At 42.1% G+C, this 24,551-nt stretch overlaps 2 protein-coding genes and 1 long non-coding RNA gene across 5 annotated transcripts in view; 1 reads left to right on the forward strand and 2 right to left on the reverse strand.

Moving 5' to 3' along the window:
- FGF6 (fibroblast growth factor 6) lies at positions 1 to 7,184 on the reverse strand. Its single transcript, XM_023927719.2, has 3 exons — positions 6,743 to 7,184; positions 5,726 to 5,829; positions 1 to 3,748 (listed from the first exon to the last, which is right to left on the reverse strand). Exons 1-3 carry the CDS (start codon positions 7,080 to 7,082, stop codon positions 3,572 to 3,574), a joined length of 621 nt encoding a protein of 206 aa, XP_023783487.1. The 5' UTR covers positions 7,083 to 7,184; the 3' UTR covers positions 1 to 3,571.
- LOC111929895 (uncharacterized) overlaps positions 6,285 to 24,551 on the forward strand; it is a 27,960-nt gene continuing 9,693 nt past the window's right edge. The window contains exons 1-3 of one of the 2 annotated variants that reach the window (XR_015285681.1): positions 6,285 to 6,523; positions 18,299 to 18,415; positions 21,844 to 22,189. This is a non-coding gene — a long non-coding RNA (uncharacterized LOC111929895). Of the gene's footprint in view, positions 7,811 to 18,298; positions 18,416 to 21,843; positions 22,190 to 24,551 lie in introns of both variants that reach the window. The other variant, XR_002864920.2, reaches the window with a different exon arrangement.
- Positions 21,919 to 24,551, reverse strand: part of FERRY3 (FERRY endosomal RAB5 effector complex subunit 3) — a 19,811-nt gene continuing 17,178 nt past the window's right edge. For both annotated transcript variants that reach the window (XM_086884975.1, XM_023927709.2), the window contains exons 12-14: positions 24,393 to 24,450; positions 23,151 to 23,218; positions 21,919 to 22,166 (exon numbers count right to left, since the gene is read on the reverse strand). In XM_086884975.1, the coding sequence (XP_086741101.1) occupies positions 22,074 to 22,166; positions 23,151 to 23,218; positions 24,393 to 24,450 (219 nt within the window). In that variant the 3' untranslated portion in view covers positions 21,919 to 22,073. The remainder of the gene's footprint in view (positions 22,167 to 23,150; positions 23,219 to 24,392; positions 24,451 to 24,551) is intronic.

Below are 24,551 nucleotides of genomic sequence, written 5' to 3' on the forward strand. Positions count from 1 at the left end.
AAAAATGTATAAAATTTTATTTTATGAATACATTAAACTATTGTGCGCAGCACATACATATAAAAATAGAAGCAATTTCACAAACAATTGATTGGACAGTTTTGTGTTTCTTGCAAATTTACAGTCTCAATTGTGAGTCCATATTGAGAACATGAGGTATATTTTAGTGAAAAAAAAAGTAATCCGAGAACTTTGGCACCATTTTACTGTGCAAAATAAAATCTTGGAATTGAAATAATTAGTGAGGTATACAAATATTACTCTGCTTTTCCACTGTGAGTGTGTCTGAGTCTCTGCGTGTCTGGGAAAAAGACATTTATTTAAGAACATGATTCAGTTCCAGCCAAATCTACTTTCTAAGAGGGGTGGATTAAATCATAGAATGTTATGGGGTTTGCCTGAGGAAGGAAAAACTGTAAAAATAGGCATCAACTCCACAGGAGAATCCCATGTGCAAAATGTGGGCATGACAGGCTCCTGTGGAGCATTCACAGCTATGCTTTCAAAGCTCATAGCCCATGGCATGACCCCTGTTAATGCACAGTTGAGATATGTTTTGAAGTTCCTAATTTTGCCCTGATTTGGGAACTCCCTTTAGTTTCATGAGTTTTCTTTATGTAGTCACATACCCTTCTTTGATTTCAGCTGTGATTTCCATGTTGATCTGGCTGGCAATGAGGAAAAAAGCAGTGATATAAAGAATAACTCAGCAGAGTGACTGATGGGGCTTTCCATGCCCACCAAAACTGCATCCAAAAGGGTCTGCAGTTTGTAAGAACAGTCTCAGCCTAGCAGGCTGTGACTAAACAGACTTATAGAATCACAGAATGACTGAGGTTGGAAAACACCTCCAAGATCATCAAGTCCAACCTTTGACAAATCCCCACCTTGTCAACCAGAACTACATACAGTCATTTCCTGAGCACTTCCCGGGATGGTGACTCCACCACCTCTCTGGGCAGCCTGTTCCAATGCCTGACCACCCCTTCAGTGAAGAAATTCTTCCTGATGTCCAACCTGAACCTTCCCTGGCACAGCTTGAGGCCATTTCCTCTTGTCCTGACTTCTTGTGACCTGGTCTACAGGTTGTCTTCGCTTGACCAGTGTGTGCAAAATGGAGCCAGTGAGTCTGATTCCCACCTTTTGTGCCAGCTGTCCCAACACTTACCAATCCTGCCAACAATCACTTTCTCTAGGCTGCCCTGCTTTAAGAGAGAACAGACTTTATCCTGTCATAAGGATGCTAGATTAAGCTGTGATCAGAAACAAACTTGTGTGCTGGTATTTGACCTCTCTTTCCTTCTACATCCCTGAACTCTTCCATACTTCTTCAAACTTCATTTCAAAGACAATTAGGAATATAACACCAGGATACAGGTTGCCAGCTAACGTATTTCGGCACAGCTCTCTGTACCTTTAGGGACTCTAGGTCAATGTGCTGCCTGATACTTTCCAAACTTTTCTTTGACCCACTCTCTCCCCACTGAAAACATCCTGATTTTTCACTTCAAATGCACATTTTCCCAAAGCAAACTGCTGCACATGCTGTGGGTGAACAAAGTGTGTCATTCTGGCTTCTCTCTGAAATACTGCAAGACCAGAAAATTAAGAGCAGTTATTTTCACTCTTTTCCTTCCAATGCATCCCATTCCTGTACTGTGAGCAGCATTCCACTCTTTTTTTTCTCTTCATTTACACTGTGATCGTCACTTACATTTGAACCAGATAAATTCAAGTATAAGTCACACTAGAGATGCTGGAAAACTGTATCTTGTTCAGAAAACAATTGCCTTGACAGTTTCTCGGGAATGGCGGTGGTGGGTACATCATTGTGGTATGTCCTTTGGGCCAAATCTTCTGCAGCTATAAACTGGTAGTTTTCCTGGGATGATTCACTCCAGCTGAGGATCTGGCCCTGACAGTGTCTCTCCTGCATGTCAGAAGGCTCAAATTCATCACGAATAGACAGCCCCTGCAAATAGAATGGCATGTCAAGGCTGGACATAGCCTCATTTTGGCTGGACGTGGGAGATAATCTTGCACTCAGATATTCACTTCTGCAGCAGCATGGTCCATCTATGCTGAAAATGCTCATGCTCTGACATTGCATTGAATCTAGTTTCAAATTTAGGAGCACGCCACCAATGCAGGAATCCCAAGGCTTCTGGTAGCTGACATTTATAGTGACTATTGACTTAGGGCCTCTTAAAATACTCTTTCAAAGGCACAGAGAATGCAGCTTCATTGGAGATCTGGAAAAGGGTTGTCAAAATAGCAAGGCAAGGTTATGTGCCATTTGTACAGCTTCTAGGAGAGCTTTGAGGAGTGTTTCATCCAGCTTGATGTGTTGTCTTTGAAACTGATGCTTTGCAAGTGACAGAAATTGGAATTATGGCATGAATTCCTCTGTCCCAACATGGGAAGGTATGCTTGTGTAGCCTCCTTCTTTCTCTGTCCTTCATACCTCAGGGAGGTATGATAGAGAAGAACCAAATATACTTAAGACGGTGACAATTCAACACAGAGTTTTCTAAAATAACCCTTTGCTGTAAGCTCCCATGAATTTCTTATATTTTATAAAATGCATCCCACAGAGCAGTTCTAGTTCTTAGAGATTAACAACATTCAGGTTAAATGAAATAGTGACTTAAAATATTTCTTTTCTTTTTTATAAGGACATCTGGGCATCAGGAGACTGGGATGATCAGTTCATTAAACGTATGTAATTACATAGATGCACACTCACACCTCCCATGTCTAAATATATACAAATATTAATATTAAAGATGTACACATCTGTATTGGAGGTAAATCTAAACTAAGCTCACAAAATGCCATTCAAAATCCTGAGCTCCAAATCAGTTTTGCATTTGGGACCCATCTGTGATTTATCCTGTGGCCCTTCCCACAGGAAATTGATTGTAGGTCTTCATCCTGCCAACCAGTCCATGCGAGGAAACCCTGGAGAATCCCTTCAGAGACAGAGGGGATCCGGGAACAGACAGTTTGCTTGTGTAGAAACAGTTGTGGAATTGGCACCTTAATGCTCAAAACAGGTTGAGGACTTCACAGGACAGGACACAGTCAGTGAAGGGGGGTGCAGGCAGATATTCAGATGGAGTGAACTGCCTGAAGCTCTGGTGAAACAAAATCATCTGCTGATTTGGCCCATGATATGTAAACTGCTCACTACAAAAGGTTATTATCTGAGGTAAATAATATTTAGTAAATCACCTATGATTATTAGATGGTTGCCCACAGCCATTCCACATCTTCCAAAAACTTCCTTTGCACTCCAGCTTGCATTGTCCTCTGTACAGCACCAAAGGAGGCACACAGCCATGTAAAAATTGTACAGAGTAGAAGAGAAGCAGCATTGTAGTACAAATGCAATGTGATGAATCTAGTACAAATATTTTTATCCAAATATACACATACATATAGAGATTTCTTTTTTTTTTTTTTTTTTTTTTTCATAATGACCAGTATAAATACTTTACCTGGGAGGTTATTCCCCATGTGCAAAACAAAACAGTGTGTCCTGGGATTTAATCTTCTGTTTTACTGGTGCTCATATTCTTGGTAAGAAGTGGGTCACTGTCATGGCAGGAGAAACCTTGTTCCCTCTCTTCACCCTGCCGTGTTTGCTCAGGGCTATGTAAGCTCCGCGGTGAACGTTGGATTCATATGCGTTGTAGTTATTGGGCAGCAAGGTCTCCTTGAATTTACACTCATCTTGGAAAACAGCCTAAGGAACAGCAAGGGGAGGGGGTGGGGATACAAATCAGGTACAATCAATATTCCACCAAGGCCCAGGTCATTTTTCTTCCTCGCGTTTTTACACCAGGGCTCATTGCAGTGTGCGACAGGTGGTGCCGCAGCCACTGCGGCCAACAATAAATCTCCCTCCTCGGTGCTAATTTGGTGTCAGATGAACTCAGATGCCACCTGTCCAGATAATTGACTGTGTATTTCCTGTGGCAGATCAAGTTAATTCATTATAAATCATGGTTTTCTTCATTTTATTCGCAAGTAATGATTTCTGTCAGCATCACACCCTCTCACCCAAACGACAGCTTTAAGACCTCCCCTCTGCGAGTTCTGTCATTTATAAAAAAAATTATATGCTGGTTGTCAAAACCTTCAAAGGTTTTCCAAACAGCAGTGTCCGGGGTCAACTACTTGCTTGAATAAGAGATTTGATTAGCAATAAATCTTTTCTCTTTTAAACCATTAGTAATATTTAACTATGCAGCCAGTTCTAAGCTGAGAAAATAGTTTTAATTTCCTTTATGTCAAAACATGAAAACCCAAGGAGAGGGACTTATTTGGGAGAGAAGGTTCAAGGACAAGCAGGAATTCAGAGGAAATTAAAAGAGAAAGCAGAATAATTCTCTGACTTACAATGTCTGGCACGTAAGATGCCATCAATGCATTTCTATTTGGGCATCTCTGCAATAACACCCCACAAAGCCTGTAAGAGTTTAACTGAAGGCATCGTACTGTGCAAGGGAAAATTCACATCTCTTACAGTTTTTGCCAGTGTCTTTGAAGATAAACAAAACTGTATTGAAAGTGGGGGAAAAATCAAAGGGATTTCTGAAGCCAGACCCTGCACTTCTTTAGGAAAACTCAGCTAAGTAAAGTAGTTGGACTTGTGGCACTTTTTAAGTGCTTGTGATCACTTGTGATTGAAAGAATATTGCTAAAATATTGCTGAAATGGGACCTTAAAGTGACCTACTGTCATTGTGAGTGTGAGAAGGAATAAGTCAGGTTAGTAATAACCACTCACAACATTTGGCATTATTTTTAACAACTGCAGTGCTTTGTTGAAATTACAGCTGTTCAAAAGGAAAGACTCTGCTGTTCCTTGACAAAAGAGATTGATACAACCAGTACTATTCATTACTTTGAGATGGCCTGATTTTTCCTATTGCCCAGAGCCAGCCTCTTTCAAATGCATCTCCTAACAAGCACTTTTTCTCCTGGGTGTTGGGAGGGGAGATGTGGAGATGTGTGGCTCACGTCTCAGAGGTTAAACTGCATTTAGATATCAAATCATCTAGATGAGGATGATGGTATTTCAGTATGATTTGCATACCATTGTTAATAGCTATTATTATTTTCTCACCCTTTGCAACTGATCTCACAAAACTGATCATTAAAATAACCCCAGCCACACGTTGACCTTGTAGGGTAGACTTCCTATTTATTTTTGATGGTGTGGTTGTTTTTGGTAGGAGGGAGCATGTGATCATTATTTTACTAAGGGTAACTGTTGGAAATAGCCTATAACTGTGCCTCTCCTACACACAATGCAATGCAGGATGGATTCAACAGGGCTCAGCTTTGCTACAATGTGTTTGCAGCGCTGTGACCTTAGAAGAAGCCATCTAATTAATCAGTATGATTTGCAGAATATGTTCATTTTCCTAAGGTGTTCCCTGTACATTCTTACAGGAAAGCTTTAAAATCCCAGCCCTGTAGCAGCCACGCTGCTCGTTGCATTAAATAGCACTGATGACAGCAGGCTGGGCAGGCTCCCTGTAACACGAGGGCTATTTTCTCTGCTTGTAATCAGAGATTTCCATAAGGAAAAGACTGAAACAAACAAAACCAAAACAAACTAAACCAAAACAAACAAAGCAAAACACTAAACCAAAACAAACCACTTCAAAACCTTTTTGTTTAAACTGTGAAAACCTACTTGCACATGTACTTACCGTCCCATACAACCTGCCCTTGCTGTTCATTGCAATGAAGAGAGCACTTTTCACACCAAGCAGACTTACAACTCCTCTTTCTACAGTGGATATTTCAAAGAGACCTGAAAAATGCAAAGTTTAATAGGAATGTTATCACAGAATCTAGAGCTAATGGAAGGCAATTCAGATATATATTTTTTTAAAAACATGAACAAACTTGTTATATATTCTTTATAAGAATTATCTCCTTAATACAGCAAAATATATACACATAGAGTAGATCTTGGGTTTTCCTAAACGTCACAGGAGTTGAAAATAATTATTCTAGAATTGTAATCATATTCTGTATAAGACTTTCATTTTATCAAACTCTTTTGATTTGTCAAGCTCTAGACCTTTTCAATAAGAGAATTATTCGTATGTGATATGTTATACTTACAAAAGGTTTTTTACTGAGCCTTAAAGAAGTGTGTCTTGCATTTTGAAGTCCCACATGACATCTGCTGCAAAAGATTTTAGCAAGTGCCCTCTACAGGAAATTAAAATCCACATGACTAATGCTTTCCTTAATTCTTAGGGTATCAGCATAGCACCCACAAGAATGAGCAAACCAGGACCAGCAAACGCCTTCCATGGGACACACTGAGTGTCCCAAAAATACTGGTCAGCCAGGATTCAAGAATCATGCTTTGGCACTCTGGACTCAGCAAAAAAAATCCTGGATTCAAAAGGCAAAGGAGAAGGTGAGAAGCAAGAAAATGCAGCAGAGTCAGTTTTGGACCTGTTTTGTCTTTTCTCATCTGCGCAGCAAAGCAGGTAAAAATAAATTCTATCTAAATTTGTCTAAGCATTTTGTGCCACGTTTCAGCCCGAAGGGTTCTCATGTTTATTGATCCCAGAGACTTTTAAAAGGCAACAGATGTAGCACAGATTAATAATATCACGTCATAACATTTGCACTCTGTGAAGGGTAATTACTAGAGTTCACAGCAATTAAGTGACATCTATTCTATTTCATTTCTGGATGCAACTCACTGTATTGGTTTTCATTGTGAACTCCGCTTATCCTTCCGTCTGGGAGGATTTGAAGGTGAAACCCGATGCCCACGTTGCAGTAAAGCCTCCGCTGCCTCTTGATTCCTAGCAAATAGTCACTCTCCCAGTTCACATCTGCCTTCTCCCCTGACATCCCAGCCATGGACCTGGACAGCAGAGATTGCCATCCTCTCTCCAGCAATGTGCCATTAGTTCTGCTTACAACTGGGTGTGTGGCAGCAATCCGGGCTAGCAAACCCAGGAGAAGGAAGGCAGGCAGCGTCCGGTGAGCGCTGGCGTCGCAGGACATAGTGATGAGAAGTCTTTGTGCCGTGGCCATCCGGTTCACCTCCTGGGCACGTGGTCAGAATTAATGGCCCTAAAAATACCGCCCTTCTTGTTTTTCTCCCTTCAGCATGGTGGCAGAGGCTTATTTTTGGAAAGCAAATAGAGCTTGCTGACCTGAAACTAAAGCTAGATAGCAGTTGGGTTGGGAGCAGAGACAGGCCAGCAGGACTCCAAGTGGTGGGGACCATGGTTTGTAGATCCTGCTTCCCGCTGGGCAGCCTCCGTTATATTTGATTGAGCCATCTTTATAGTGCATGGGCTGTCCCTGCCCACATCATCACTCTGACATCAACAGCCTGCCCAAGGTGAGGCTGCCAGGGCTGTAACACAAACCTGCCATCCTCCCTGCCTGCTGAGGTTGGAGTGCTGTCACCCAAGACTGGAGGCAGGAGTGGGATTTCATTGGCTGTGGGAAGCAAAGGAGTCAAATTGGTCGGGGAGTCAGAAGCCTCTCAGGCAGCTTCCTTATTTAGAGAAGAAGGTGTAAAAACAGTTCTGGACCTCATCAGTGAGCAATGAGAGGTTTGCAGCCACTTCCTTGGTGGCACGATCGGCGGGTGCTTGTCGGGGCACCTCGATACTCAGGGACAATCGGCTTGAGGTGACCACAGCTCTTTTTGTGCACATCCTGCAAATCCAAGGCACCTGTTACTGAGGGACCCACCTGTTAACCTCTGTCTGTACCTCTGCAGGGAGTGCTCCTGGCTGGCTAAAGGAGAGGTAAGCCATGCTGCAGGGACAGAAGCCCCAGCTCCTACTGGTTTTATCCTAGCGGGAATTCTGCTGAGCAGGGCACATAGGCTGGAGCATTGATCTCGCAGTGACCCATAGCTGGGAACATTAGACCTCCCTGTTTTTCACTGAGGTGACTTGCAAATGATCACATTTACCTGAGGAGGGTGTGTGCCTCCTGCAGGGGGGCAATCGTGTTTGTAGAAACAAGACAAGGACTTAGGTGATATGTTAAAGATGAGGAAAAAGTTAAATGGCCACAGCTTACTGGTGTTTCACTGTCTCCTTTCCTCTGGCCCAAATATTCCCTGTTTTCATAAATTATGACCAGCTTAATTTGCCTCCCCATCTGTTTGCTCTGACTGTCTTGTTTCCCCTCATTTTTCCACTGATACTTCTTCAGCTCCTTTGAAGTTTGACACATTAGACTTTTATCTCAATTAGTTTCGCAGAACTTACCAAGACATAAGTCAGAGGAAAATGGACTAGATTTATATAAATACTTTTGTCAATATGTCTGTCAGCTTCTCATAGCACGGGCCTTGCATCTTCTGTGTCATTTGAGGAGTACCTGGAAGCATAATTAAACTGAGCACACCCAGTGTGAGAGAGTTTGATATTAGCAGAGGTGTAATACAGGGCCTGAGACACTGCAGACTCCCCAGCATGAGCCCCATGAGGTGAAGGGGAGCCCCTGGCAGCCCTGAGGCAGGTGAACAGTCAGAGTCAGTGCTGTATGTGAATATTGATTGCTCTCAGGAGACAGGGTCAGCTATAAAGTAATTGGGAACCACAGGGCTAGGCCCTGGCTTGTGCCAGGTGACATTTCAAGGTCTCTGTGCCTTTGCTGAAGCTGAACTTGGACTATCACAGAAACACAGAATAACCTGAGCTAGAATGGACCCACTGGGATCATGCAAGTCCAATGCCTGGCTCTGCACAGGACACCTCAGCAATCCCACCCTGTGCCTGAGAGCCTTGTCCAAACACTCCCTGAACTCTGGCAGGCTTGGGATGGTGGCCAAAGGAATGATATCTTTAGCTGACAAAAAAAATCCTCAGGTCCTTTTCTCTCCTGTTTTCTACTTTATCTGGTGATTTTTCATCTATGCAAAGCACATATATATATATATATATTTTAGGAAGAAATAATACTAGTATTTTACACCCTCATCATAGCTGCAGTCCTCATGAGAAGGACAGCATCACTGGGAAACAAAGGCTGGGGTCCCTGTTACAAGAATGGAGCACTGATTTCCCACTTTTGCTTATGCTGCATCATGAAACCTGCCCATTCCCAATGCATGTGACTCCTGGCAACACCGCCTGATCTCAGAGCCATCACTGTCTGTAAAATCATGCATTGTAATATTTTCTTTCCTGTTTATTTTTCCCCCTAGACAACTTTCCAAGTGTAATGGGTGCATTAGGGTTTTCCATCCTCAGCTTTACTCACCTTTGCATCTTTTTGTGTCATTCCTCAGGCTTCTCAGAGCAAAGACAAATCATGGACTAAATGAGCTCCTCTAACTTTTGCTGGCACATCTGCCACTGCAGATTCCCCAGAAGGTGTCCTGATGGAACATATTAAAAGAACACTTTGTGGGATGCACCATGTCTCATCCCACTACCCCTTATTCTATAAGTAAAACCAAATGGTCAGACACAAAACAGACAAACAAAGGAAAAAAGATAATTTCTGTCAAGTCTATGGCATGCATTGCCCTGTCTTTTAGTCAGTCCAGCTGGAAAGTGACTGCTGAGGGCTGTGGTGACCCAGGGGACAGCCTTGCTCCAGCAGTTTTCCTGCTGAACAAGTCCATCTGATAGCATTCTGTACAGAAAGGGTGCACAGATTGTTTGCTTGCAAAAAATCAGGACTTGTCTGATCCGTAAACCAAACCAAATAGCTAAAATTTGTGATTTCATCAGGACACCTGGTCCTCTTAAGACCTGCTGTCTGGCCCCAGACCAAATGTGTTGCAGCTGGGAGATGAAGTGCATTCTGCAGTCTTGTACTGCTCAACAGTTCTGCATCAGAGTTGAAATGAGTCTTGAACCATTCTCCAACTGGATCTGTGGCCAGCAGGTTGCTGAGTTTCTGTGTATTAGCATCTGAACTGCCATGTACATTCTTGAGCTTCTGATTCAGTTAGGCAAGCCTTGTTTGCTCTAAAACATGTCTTATTCTGCTTAAACTTGTCCCTTTGGCCCATGAAGTGACTGTTTCCAGAAAACACACTGTAACCTTCTGATTTTCAGGTAGCATGCTGTCCTGGCTTCATGTACCCAGTGAAATTTGGGAGACACCAAAAGCATTTGCAGTAAAATAAACCCTGTGAACTCCAAAATGGTAACAATTTACTTCAGCAATCAAACTCTGCTTACTCAAACTCTTAAGACCTGGGGTGATAGTGCTCACTGCCTAACTAAAACAACAAGCTTTTACTGTCAGTATTTCAGCACAATATTAAAATAACACCTCTTTGGAGCACAGCAGTTCAGATCCACTTTCAGATAGTCTAAGAAAAGTCCTGCAGCTGAGCGGTAACATGATACGGATGTAGAGCACGTCTTTCAAAAAATGTGTGATGACTTAGGGCCCTAAGTTCCATTTTCAAATCTGTTAAAAGTCTCCCCCTATTTTAAGGCTTGGAAAGAGCAATCCCTCATTCAAACACAGAAGGACAGACTAAAATCGTTCACCTTGCCTGTGAAGACCCCAGCTGACGGTGGACAGTGGAGAAGGGAGATTTCCAGATGATAAATCTGCCTCTTGTGGCAGGGCACGTGTTGCAGACTCTGGGCAAGCTGCAAAAAAATCTGTAATCCTAAGTATGACCATGGAGCCCCATCTGATCATCTTTAGGTTAGTGGGGTTTGCTGGCCAGTGTGGAGAGATTCATAACACAGATACCGGGACTGTTATGAATGAAATATAAATTACAATCTGAAAGCAGCAGAAAAAAATAACAGAGCAAGGTATTTACACCCAAGGGCCCCACCAAACTGTAGAACTGGTAACACTGAAGAGGGTGTTGTTAGCATCAAGGCTAATTTATTTGAATAGGACCACAGAAGAGCTGATTAATCAGCAGAAGACCTGAGCTCTGGTAGCAGGAGGATGACAAAAAGGGAGGTAGTACACTGTATTTGTTATTTCTCTTCCCATTACCCAACAGAGAGGCAGATTTGTTGTCACACTGATCCCCAAAATGAATAAACAGGACAAGAGACAGCAACCTTGCCTAAGAGCCTTGGTAGCTGATGAGCTCTGGGAGGCTGAAGCAAGCAAACTTCTAACCCAAAACTATCCCCTCATTGCAGCTGCTGACTCGTAAAGAATGCACAAGACTTGCTTAAACATAGTTTGTCATCACCAGTAATGAGGAAGCCAAGATATTAACAGGGAACCTCCATTTTGTCACACACACAGAGGTCTTAGTTAGGCCACTCAGACACACCTGGGCAGCAGAGTGTATAAATTTAACAACTTAGAGTCATCTCAAATAAGTATCTTCCCATTTCTCTACAGAGAAATCTCTCACTGAGTTTTCACATGCCGCTTTCTTACAGGCAAGCACAAATCACAGAACAGCTTCCTGCTATTTTCTTTTTGGAGGGAAGTGGGAGAAAGGATCTGCTCCCACAGGAAACTCTGGAGGATTTAGGACTAGGTAGATGTAGCTTGCTTGGAAAAATGACCTTTTGGTTTACTGCTTATTCATGCTGAACTCATTCTCTGCAGAGTGTATGTCAAGCACAGAGACAGTGAAATATGCCCATCTTTGTCTCCTAAGCTGGCCAGGTCTCCCTCTCTATGTCCCACAGAAATGGGAGTGACTGTCAGAAAACAGAGTGGTGACTCCACAGCGAACCTGTGCCTTCCCACCTGGTACTGTGCCCACCAGCCCACACTGCTTCTCTCATCACCTCCTCAGCTGTTCCCACTCTACAAGGACAGGCAGTCCAAGGGTAAAAGGCCGAGCTGAAGAAAACAGAAGTGACAGCCACCACCCCCACAGGGATCTGCCTCATGTTATTTATTAGAAGAGATGAATGACAAGGGGACATGTTTAATTTGTTTTGTTTGTTTTGTGCACAGTTTTCTGATTACAGCAGAAACAGGGACACTGCAGGAACAGGGATGCTAAGTGCCACATTTAACAAATGTTTTGAGTAGGAAACCAAAAATTCCCTTGTTTTTATTGTTGTTGGTGATGAGATTCTCTCCAGGGCCCAGCTGACCTCTGTGATTCCTGACCATAGAACTATTCAGATTAAATGATGTAATCACCATAGAAAGTTAAGGGCAATTTCTGTCATTTGCCAGGTAATTGTGTCTTCCTTGTGTTGTGCACCATTATCTCACTTGAGGACTTTCTCTTCCATGTCAATTCTTCATTCGTTGGTCTGGGTCCTCTCTCATATTTCAAAGAAGAATTCTGAGACCTTTTGTGCAGTCATCTTAACTTTTTCCTGGGTTTTTCAAGTGGTGGTTTTTTTGGTTTTTTTTTTTTGTTTGTTTGTTTGTTTGTTTTTCCTTCATGTCAGGCAACACTTGAAGGTCTAAAGCACGTAATTCATCATTCAGGAAGTTGTGATTTGTTGTTTAATTTCCATAGAAAGGATCGTGGTTTTGACATCTCCTTTCCTCTTCTGCCACTCTCTCCCCATTCCCACTGCACTCTGTTCATTCTACAAGAGCTGCACAGTTCCTGCAGAGAGCTGTTAGGGTTGCATCCTGTTGGTATCTTCTGTGCTTGAAGAAGGGATCCATTTACGACACAATGTTCTGAATTCTCCACAGAAGGATGACAGAATTACTTCCCTGATGATAGCCAGGACTTTATTCACAAGGCATCTTTCCAAGGCAAACAGAAGCTTTTTTCCCTTTGGTCAAAAATGCTCCAAACAGCTTAGCAGTCTCTTGATCCTTTAGAAGCTGCTGAGAACACCTTCAGCCTCTCCTTGAACACCTTCAGCATGCTCTCTCTGCATCCTTGGGGCTCTCTACTGGACTTCCTCCAAGCTGTTTCCTTCTCTCCTGTGCTAGGATGCCCTAAACTGACCATAGCACACCAGATGTGCCAGTGATGGGAAATAGTCCCTTCCCTCACCCCTTGACCTCCTGGCCACCTTTGGGCTAATACAACCCAGTCTGTGGCTGTCCTGCCTCACCACAACTACAAATTTGGGTTCAGTTTTCTGCACCACGATCCCCAGCCTCTTCTCAAAGCAAAGCTGCTCCCCAGTCAATCAGTGCCCAGTCTGGACTATTGCCAGAAAAAATGTACTCCCAGAGTCAAGGCTCTGCATTTCTTAATGCCAAGCTGCACAAGAATCCTGTCAATCTGTTATTCCAGCTTTTCAGGGGCCAGCTGGATGCCAGCCCTATCCTCATTGTATCAACATTTCCTACAATTTATTGTTGTCAACTGCAGACTTGCAAGTTAGGGAAAACAAGCTAATTTGGGGGTAGTGATGGATTCTTCTTCAAATGCCTGCTGCATTCATGCAGGATGTTGTTTCCACTCTCTAAATTATTGTTGATTGTGATTTGGTTCTATGTGGTCATCATACATAGTAAAATACAATATTTTTAAAAAAGGATTTGGTTTCTGCCAGCAAAGATCTCATTCTTATAGCCTCATCTTTTTACACTCATGTTTTTCTGTGTGTGATTTTAGATGTTTTCCTCACAATCTATGACTATACAATACACTTAAATGGACTTGAACCTTCCCCCAAAGCACAGCCCAAAAACAATGTGAGATGAATAAATGCAGTTCTAATTTGGTTGATTACAATGATTCCATATTATTTTTAAGGACTGCCAGTCCTTTTTTCAGAAAGGAGCCCATCTCTCTGTGGAAAAGTATCCTCTCATTTCAGTGCATCAAGGAGACCTCAATACCAGTGCCACTTTTCCCACCAGAGTCTGGGATCTGTTGAAGAGCTGGATGCGAGTAGCTAGAACATCAGTACCCTCTCTACAAAAATCATGCAGGTTTGCGAGTTTCTCTGGTTTAAGGCTGTCTCCTTTTTTGCCTTGAAATGATAATTTCCAGTAGTCACTCTGAACAGTAGCAAATCTGAGTCCAAAGCAAACTTTTTGAGTTGAAGACTGCAGCCACGTTATTATTTCTTTGTCAGGAACCGCAGTGTAAGGTATTTATTGTGATGGTTTTTAACATATGGAAGACCAAGATCAGATTCCTAAAATATTCTGAAAACCAGTTATAGCTTTAACAGTGACTGTGGTTAAATATAAAGGCTAAGTAATTTGTTCTATTAAAAAGCCCAAGTCTTATTTTTATCAAGTGATGTTATGAGGGCATGTTCTAAATCAGCCAAAAGCTCTTCTAGCTACAAGAGCTTCACTTCTGCAATTTTTAATAGCCCAATTAAGTTGCTGCAGCTCCTTGTGCATGTTGTTAGTACAGAATTCCTCCTCTGACACTGACCAGATCAGGCAGACTCCAGAAGATGAAACATTTGAAGAAGACAGGCAAAGTAAGTGCAAGAGCTGAATGACAATGTCAAGTTTATTTTTCCCCTGTAAAGATGAGTCTCATTTGGACAGGGTCTGGTTGTGATGGGTGCACAGGACTAGGAAATAAACCCATACATTTCATGCATTCATATAACACTTTTCCTGACACCCCTCTCCATGCTGTCCTGCACTTCTCCCTGTGCACGGGCCCAGTTTAGGATTACACTGCTGCTGCTGCTGCTGCTGCTGCTGCTGCTGCTGCTGCTGCTGCTGCTGGGCAGCTATTCCAAGCATCCTTTCAGCAGAATGCGTATTCCACGCAGGATTAGAGAATGGTTTGTCTGATGCCCACTGGACAGGCGGTGTGGAGCAGGGTCAAGGCAAGCATGCAGCGGAGCTCTGAAATTTCCTTTTTGATCAAGCAAGGAGTGAGCATATGTTGGCAGATGGAATGTGTGCTCAGCTTACTTTAGTGGAGTTTCAGCACTGACCTTTTGATGCATTCCTCCAGCAGCAGTAAAATGGTTCTGCTTAAGTAAACTGACATAGACCACGTGCAAACCCAGCTGTCTTCTCCAGCCCACCATTTCTCCTACTGTTACAAGAAGCCTGGATGCATGGGAATGTTGTAATTTAATGTGTAATAACCTCTCATGGAAATAATGTACTGAAAATTAATGGTACTCATGACACAATCTACACTTCGAGAAGCCAGTTTAAGGACTGGCCACAGGAGTGCACATTAATATGTCCTGGGTTGCTGTACTTTATATTAAAGTCTTCTTGACAAAAACAGGAAGTTAAAGGCTCTTACACCACTCCAGCTTGGCCCATCCTTACCTCTCCTCGACTGCTTTATGTTTTCCATCCTTTGTTTCTCTGAGTGTCTGGCAGGTCTGGCTGTGTATGACACCACTATAAAAATTAAGATGGATTAGGCAGAAGTAGCTGATCCAGCAGGCCAGCTATTAGTGGGCACAATGCTTCTCTAAAGAGCTACTTGTGACAGCATCACGAGTAAAAAGAAGAAAATACAAAAAAGAATGGCTCCACCATGTATTGTACAGAGCCTGCCCTTCCAAATTCTTGATGCCTTTTTCATGGAATCATGAAATCATTTGGGCTGGAAGTGACCTTTAAAGGCCACGTAGCCCAACCCCCATGCAATAAGCAGGGAGAACTTCAACAGATCAGGTTGCTCAGAGCCCTGCCCAGCCTGACCTTGAGTGTTTCCAGAGATGGGGCATGGGGGGCAGAGATGCCCCTCTGTGGGCAACCTATGCATCTCTGGGCAACCTCCAATCACCTTGGTGTCCCTCCTCTGCACTGGCTTCAGAAGCTCCATGTCCTTCCTGTGCTGGGCCCCCAGAGCTAGGCCACATCTCAAGCTTGTCCAGGTCCCTCTGGATGGCATCCTGTCCTTGAGGTGTGTCACTGCACCCTCAGTTTGGTGTCATCTGCAAACTTGCTGTGTGAAATTGATCCCACTGTCCATATAATTGATGAAGACATCAAAAATGACTTGGTCCCATTATGGACCCCTGGGGGACACCACTTCTTGGCCATCAGGAGGTGCTGACTGACCTGCTGGGTCTCACACCCAGGCAAAGGGGCTGATTGTTCCTCATCCATAAATACCTACCTGCCGTAAGATAATCATTTGGAGAAGAAAAACTAGAAAACATTGTCCTCTTGCAGCAAAACGTTTCCCACTGTAAGCAAAAGTAAGATAAAAATGTGGTGTGTGCCATTTTGCATGTAGCAACATCAGTTTGCATGATTTGCTTATAATTTATGGACTGTTTGAAAGAAAGAACCACTTCCAATGGGCAGGAACATGTGCCCAAAATGGCTAAAAACACATCCAAGATAACAACTGGTGGTCAGGCAGTGGTTTCCAAACAACTACTCAACAGAAGCACTCACATCCTCTTGTGTAGCTGGTCAAGCTTGGGGCCAAGCTCCTGCCAATGACCTGCTGCAATTTCCATCTTTGATTGGTGAGCGGGGAGAGAGATTCATTTCTCAAAAAGGGAGGCTTGGCTGGCCTGTGCTGGTAGGATTTCCGCTATGGGAATAGGCATGGAGCACTCTGATAACTTGGGTGCTGCACACACGAGGAGTGGCGGAAGGAAGCAGCCCCTGTTTGTGGGGTCAGGCTATTTCTGCTGGGGTTTAAAACTGCTCTTTGGAACAGAGTTGAAACAGTCACTATAAATGACTTGCATGAGAGAGTACAGAGCATTTTTGAGGATTATAATTTATGCCAGGCAGGAGCTGTTATGGTTCAGTTTAAGGAGCTTAAAATAAGACTTTTGGGAGACAACCAAACCAGCTTCAACTCTGGTAACTCCCCAGTTCAAGATACTCCTAAATTGTTATGTACAGGATCTGTTCCTGCCTGGGGCCAAGGTCCCTGAACTCCTGTTGAAACCAGTAGATCTTAAAGATGCTCTGATGATATTTGCCACTGCTAAGAGTGAGCCAATGCCCATTAGGAAAGAGCTGAAAGTGCCTTGGAGCGTATGATTCTCTTTACCCTTCATCTAAACTTCAATTAATTTAGGGATTTCTTCCCCCAAGGCTTTGTCTTTCATGGAAGGTATCTCTTGAAGGGATGTAGAGTTTTTCCCCGTGAGATCCTCCTTTCTGCAGATATAAAATCAATAAACTTATTAAGCCAATTGTGGATGAAGTACATCTGTCACCCACATGCTTCCCAAAGATGGAACAGAGGGAGGGAGAAATCAATCCATTTCTGCTGACCAAACAGAAAGGCAGACATGAAGCCCTCTTGTGCCATCTCCCAGGCAGCTTAAGAGTGCTTTATACCACAAAGGCATAGCTGTATTCTGTTGTTATCTTGAAAATGACACAGTGGCTTATCACTCCATTCTCAGAGAAATATTTGTACACTCTGAGACTGATTTCTAAGTTTCTCTAAATCTTCCCTATTTTCCTTTGTTAGTTTTATCCCTGTTAGTTAAATGGAAACTCTTAATGGAACATGCAGTCCAAACCCGCCTCCTCTTTAGTCTTTGCATCCTTTAAATATTTACAGATGGTTTTCATATTCCCCTTCAGTTGCTATTTAGCCAGTGCTGCCCTGTGTGTATCTCTTCAAACTTAGCACCCTTGGAAGGGCACACAAGGCCAAATTCTGCTCTCAGTTACATCTCTGTAATTTTGGAGTAACTCAGAAAACTTAATAGACATTGAATTCACAAGAGCAACACACAGAGCAGGTGAATGCCAAAATAAAAAACCAGGATGACAGTCAAAACTAACATCACATCCTGTGGGCCACAGACTGCACAAGATTGGTGCCTTTTCTATCCTAGTATTTTTTGCTGCATTCTCAGTGACTAGAAAGAAGATTTAGAAGAAGCTGTGAACTGCAACAGCCATCAGAAAATTGTCAGTACTTACCATGGCTCCTCTGAGAAGTGAGATATAGCACATCATTGTGTGCAGGTCCATGCAGAATGCTTGCATGATTTAACACTGATTTTAAGAGGTTTTTCTATGTTACACAGAATATTTGATACTAGATACTTCATATTTCTGTGTGTGTTACAAACATGACACAATAACCTTGTTTTGTTCAGTGACTTTTTTTTCCTATGGGTATTGATAATTACTCCAGCAGAGAACATTTCTCCACCTTTTCTCAGCCCTTCACAGGGCTGGTTGAAAATACTGCTCTATGTCTGTCCTGAAAGCAGAGAGAAAGGCCAACGAGACCAGAGCTGAGCATCACAAACTGAAGTCCACAGTCCATTTCCCAACTGAAAAAACATGTCATGTGAAAAGTGTGTGCCCAGAGGAAGTTTTGCTTGCTCAAGCTCTCTCATCTTTCCAGGCTGCACTTGGCAGAGCTTGCAACACTGACTTCACATCCTAAGTTGACTCATTTCCATGGCTTTTCTCTTTTGGAGCCTTTATTATGAAGGGTGAATGTTGTTTTTCTCCCTTTGTAGGTTATTCTGACAGAAGTGGGGAAGGAAATAAAGAACTATGAACCACCATTCTTTACGCAGAATCTGGCCTAACCTCCAAGGAATAATCTTCAAAAGAACTTGCTTCTAGATGTTGGGGTATGATTACACCTTAATGTTTAAATCCTATTATATCATAAAATCAAGCCCTTCAACTTATGCAACCAGAAATAAAACGGTTTGTCCTTATACATAATAATAACATAGTCTTCTAATTCTGTGGTCCCATAGGACAACAGTCCAGTGGTTGCTACTGACTTCTACCCCATCCAGTATATAGTATGAAGTAATAAATTTATTTTTATGCGGCACTGATGGTCTGTCCTGAGAGCTCCATGAGGATACAAGAAGAGGACAGGCATCTCTTTACACAGCTGACCTGGTGTGAATACCAGGGAATAGCTCTGTATTTTTGGGTATAGCACTGGCAAAAAATAACAGTAAATGAGGCATGAAAGACTTACGCTCAAAATACTACACAAGCATAAATTAAACTTTCCTCTAATGGGGGGAAAATGAGGTACGGATGCAATAATCTGATCAACTTTTAAGCTCACAGAAATACCAGAACTGGGTTAGAACATGCAATCTCAATCGTCTCAGATGGAACTGGATGTTCTTTAAAGCCCCTTCCAACCCAAAGCATTCCATAATGTAAGGTAATTTCCTCCCTTACATTATATGCCCTCTCCATAACCACCTTCTGTGGCTTCATTCACCTCTCATACAACAGGAAGTTATAAAATAACTCTTTCATCACTAAGACTTTGCTGTCCAGAGTGAACTATTGCAGAAGAAAGGACCTCAGGTATGACTGCCACCTGATTGGGCAGTGCCATCTTCTAACAGTGACATTTCAGACATTGCAGCAGGGTAGAGGCACCTGGCCCGGCCAAGGTCTGTACCTGTGTTTAATTGTCTGCATTCTTCTCCTCCTCTTTGTCACCAGTTCCCACAGAAGAAAACAGGCACAGGTTGCAGAACCAGTGACAAGAGGCGAAGGGCACTAAGATATATCCTTGACAAATACAGACTCTTGGCTTTTTTTTCCCCTTGCAATAACCTCAGTTCAGACTCTGTAAAGGGCACCTGCAGTTTACAGTGGTCACCATGAGCCAGTTAAAAAAGCTAAACAATGGTATTTGCTCCTCACCTTTCCCCATGGCAGGATTTTTTTTTAAATTTGATTCAAGCCACACATGTAATTTTACATGACATTTTCAAGGCATTAAATACTGTCACCCTTCCAAGGAATCTGCACTGCATATACAAATAGAAAACCTCATGCCCATTAAGTCATTTTCCTCTTAATCTTGAATAGCTTTTCATGACTGAAACAGAATTTCTAAGGTGGCTTTACACCATAAACCACACCCTGTATTCTACAGCTGCCAGGCACAGACCAAACAGAAAGTACAGTTTAGGTCAGCCCATCTCTGTATTCTGCTTTTCTCCAAAGACAGCTAAAAATCTGCTGTTAGCACCACTTCCTTGAGAACAGGTATGAAAAATGGGAATATTAAATGCTCTGTCACGGATCCTCCAGACAAAAATCCCCTTTGGCAGGCTTATTCAGCATTCACAAGGGTCACACTTCAGGAAGCAGAATTAATAGTTTTCCCATAACATTCCTTCCACTTTGATTTTCCAAACCCTCATCACTAGAGCTTGTTTGTTCATTTCAGTATCAAAGACCAGCTGGTTCTTCTGATGACAACTTTAGGTGCAATCTGCTGAGGACTGAAAATAAACATTTCAAAAATAAAAGGCAAAAGCTGAGTTACTTTCCTAGAAACTAGTGGCAGTTTCATCCAAGTGCAACTAAATAGAGTCTTCATGCTTTATCAAAAATACCAGGCATATTTTTTATTACCAAAGAATCAAGAAGTATAAGCAAGATATTTGCTCAAGAATTGTTGATGCTCCTTGTTGGTAGATTTACTGACTGAAGGAAAGTATAAAACTAATGTAAGTAGGTAACACAGATCTTTTTCACACAGATAAACATTATAACTTCTAACAAGGATTAGTTCTGCCACCACACCTTTCCCAGACAGAATAATGTTAGAGCACTTGCTTTTCTGGGACCAGAGTTTGATTTCAGTTTAAGGCCAGCAGTGTAAAATGAGCTGAGTAACAGGATTAATCCAGCTCCTTCTAGAGGAATTTACATCCTTCTTTTCTAGAACACCAAATTAGGTCACGTTACTTACATGATTCTTCTTTAGAAGCTGCTGGCAGAGGAAAAGAAAGTATTTGACAGTTCAGCAAGAGATGTTTACTGGGTCACTTACATGGCTTCCTGCAGCATACAAGACTTGATAAAAATACTAAGCTGAGTCTGTTAATTACACTGTGACTTTATAATCATCATTAAATGGTGAATATTCCTTTGGTTCTCCATGAGAATTTTAAATTATGGAGCTTCCCCAAAACAGAGCTTTTCAATATTTGCATTTATTAAGCTAAATAACATTTTAAAAAATCACTATGAAGACAAAAAATAATTTGAGTTTTAACTGGCTTCCAGGCTCTCCAGTTTCCAGTGCAGAATTTCAGTAGTACATAGGAAGAGGTTTCTGATTCAAAGCCAGGTCTGCCAGGATCCCCAAGATTCCCACACAGCAGAACTGTGGGTTTGGAAATCCCATCACTGGAACCCTCACCCCCACAGCTGCTTTGATGTGAGCCCAGTGATTCTGGCAATCCCAAGATTCCCAGTTCCAGACAGGACTTTCCCTGTGGCCATGGAAGGGCTGCTTCCAGCTCCTGGGTCCACAGCTGAATTCCAAGATTGTCCATGATGGGGGAAAAGCAGTTCCCAGTGTCCCCTTTATCCCCCATCACTGGGATGCAGAGGTGGTTTGGTTGGGTTTTTTTGGACTGGATTCAAGATTGTCTCAAAAAAATTTCATTGCTGCATCTTGAGCTGTCTCCCTGGCATTTCTGATTAGTCATAAAATGTTAATAATTAATAAGCAGCAAATTTTATCTGTATAACAGGGTCCAGATCATTTTAGTGTTCACCTTTTAGTTGAACACTAGTTCAACATTTTCAGTGTTCAAGTTTTCCTATGAAGTTGTTCATATGATAAGCTTGTCAATGTGAAGTCTGAAAAAAAAGCAAACCCCAAACATAATTAAAAAAAAAAATAGAAATACTTCTTTAAAATTTCTAATTATTGTCACAAGTGTATCTTATTTAGAATTTTTTAAAAAAACACTTCCACAATCTACAAAATGCAACAGGGTAAATGTTTGATTCAAGTCTTTCATTTTGCAGCAGTAAAACGAGGCACTAATACATTTTATTCTATGGTCACTATGACAAATTCCATTGTTTATTCTAAGGAAACACCTGATGTGTTCCATATTATTTTAAAAGCCACTGAGAAAATTCAGGAAATGTTTGTAGAAGCCAGAAGACCCCATTCCTAGCATAAGCTCTTATTGCTACTACCAATGTATGAGAATTAACCATATATATTTCTGTCGATTTCATACAAGTTATATTGAATGTCTTTCAGATAAAGGTGAGGAATTGATTATCAATCCTGTGCTGAAACAGAGCAAGAGGCAAAAATCAGCTGCTACCAGCCAAGTACAGACAACATTTATCTTTTATTACAACACAATTCTTGAAATTGAAACAAATGCCACTTTGGGGTCATCAGTCCACAGGAAAGAGACATTGTAGTCCAGAATCTCCTTAATCTCATCCTCTGCCAACAGGATACAGGTTAGTGCCCCACAGAAATCAGTGCTTGGAGGTCAGAGTCAGTGTGGAGGATACTCTGAAGATCTGTGGCAGCATGTTACTCAGCTGGTAAAACATCTCCTCAGAAATTGTCTGCAAGAAAAACCCAACACCAGGTAAGCTTTGGCTTTTTGTAGTTTGGAAGAATTAAGTCTCTCTGAACTTTATTTCTTGGTATTTAAGAGAATTGCTGCTGTTCAGAAGACAATAAAAATAATTTTCAAACTGTGTGTTACAATTCTACTGAATACAGTCAAACTTTTGATTGACCTAAAAATACTGGCTGTGTATTTATGTGACATATCCACATATCCATTTCCAGAAGATTTCTTGTTCCAGGGATTGATTATTTCTGCCACACATAAGCAGGACAGTGCTGCTTGTAATCTACAGGACTCCTGCTCTCTGCATTTCAGGACTAGATTCAACTTAGGAATTTGTGTCTTCCTCCTTGCTCAGCAGCTTTCAACTTTCTCAAGAAATACATGTTACTCCTTTCCTAACATAACTCTACTTTTACTGCTTTTCAGAACAAACTTTGTTCTGGCCATCTTTGGATATCTTCCTGTTTCTGAAGATCAGCTAGAAATCCAAATTAAATAATTTCAGAGTCTAAGTTAGAACTAACTTCAAATGCCTGAAGTAATTAATGGTTTTGTGGAAGCATGACTGAACTTGTGCACTGCAGCTTTCCATGTTGTTAGACAATATGACTAAAGACAATATGACTAAAAAACAACTCAAGTTATGTAACGCAAGGTTAGCCCATCAGAGTAATTAACATCAAAAAAGTCTCTCTTTCAAAGGTTTTCACCTTTGAAAATGGCATTCACCATTTGTAAAGGTGAACTTCCCAGTTTGAAATTTTAGCATCCTCTCAGAAAATACCACTGGGTATTCAAAAATTATAAATCCATTCTTACTCCTTTTTTATAGGAAAGAAAAAAAACCCAAATTGATTAATTTAAACTCACTCAAAAGGGGCAGGCAATAGCAAAAAAATCATCACCAGATCTGCTGACATGCGACTTTTTACCAGCAGTGTCCTAGGCTGGATATGACTTTGGTTTCACCTACCTGTGGTACCAGGAATTGTACAGTCCGAGAAATTCCTCCATCCCACGAGGCCATTTCCATCATGAAACCTAAAAAAACAGCATTGACACTGTCTGGATTACCTGTACTCCTCAGCAGTTAAAGCATGAGCAGGCAGTGAGGGAGTTTTCATATACAAGTAGGGTTTGAACTGTCTTAATGAGGGATGTCCTCAACTGCATTTAAATCACACTTGGGCAATCTGAATGAAATGTAGAAAAATCTTATGAGGAGTTCTGCAGAACAATCAGTCCTACTGTGCAGCACAGTGATACACAGCAGAAGTGTGTCAGGAGGTAAATAATATGTCAGGAGTTCTTTCCATGGCTCCCTTTCATTGAGAAACAGGAGTGACCTCACTGTGGCCTTGCAGTGACTGAAGGGAACCCACAGGAAAAATGGAGAGAGACTCTTGACAAGGGCCTGGAGTGACAGGACAAGGGGCAATGGCTTCCCACTGACAGAGAGCAGGTTGAGATTGGATATGAGGAAGAAATTGTTCCCTGTGAGGGTGCTGAGGCCCTGGAATGGGTTGCTTAGAGAAGCTGTGGCTGCTCCATCCCTGTAAATGAGCAAGCAGTGGAATGTGTCTCTACGCGTGGCAGGGGGTTGGAATCTTTAAGGTGCCTTCTAACCCACACAATGCTATGATTCTATAATGATTCTATAGGGATAAAGCTCAGCACTCACTTATTGCTCAAGTGATGAACTACCAAAGGCCACAGGAATCCTCTTATGCCATATAAGGACACTCAGAAAAATAACTGTTTACTAGAAGTGGATGATGTAGATGACATATCCATTGTGAAACACTGAAAGTCAATTGCTATAGGAAGAGATTCCTCAAGCAGGTGGTTGAAAGTGACCGGTTCAACTATTTAAGTGCAGCACACAAAAACGCAGAAAGTAAAAACACCACTTGGAAAGACAGAAAACCATGTTGAGTCATGACAGCCTAAACCTGCTGTCAGTATGAAGCCATTTCCCCTTGTCCCTTCACTCCAGGCCCTTGTCAAGAGTCTCTCTCCATCTTTCCTGTGGGTTCCCTTCAGGCACTGCAAGGCCACAATGAGCTCACCCCAAAGCCTTCTCTTCCCCAGGCTGAACAATCCCAATTGTTCCCTCAGCCTTTCCTCCCAGCAGAGCTGCTCCATCCCTCTGATGCCCTTGGTGTCCCTGCTGTGGCCTGGCTCCCCAGATCCCACTGGAGCTCCACTCCCATACCTTTGACACACTTGAACACGAGCTCTGCCCTCTTCAGGCACCATGGAATGGTCATCTCCTAAAAGGAAGAAATAAAAAGCCTCAATGCCCCACAGATCTAACCAGCAAGAACAGCAGGGAAATTATTAAAAGCAATATATTTTTTGCCCTAGTACATGA

Source organism: Cyanistes caeruleus, chromosome 4, assembly GCF_971803275.1.
Source record: "Cyanistes caeruleus chromosome 4, bCyaCae1.hap1.1, whole genome shotgun sequence".
Taxonomy (NCBI): Eukaryota; Metazoa; Chordata; class Aves; order Passeriformes; family Paridae; genus Cyanistes; species Cyanistes caeruleus.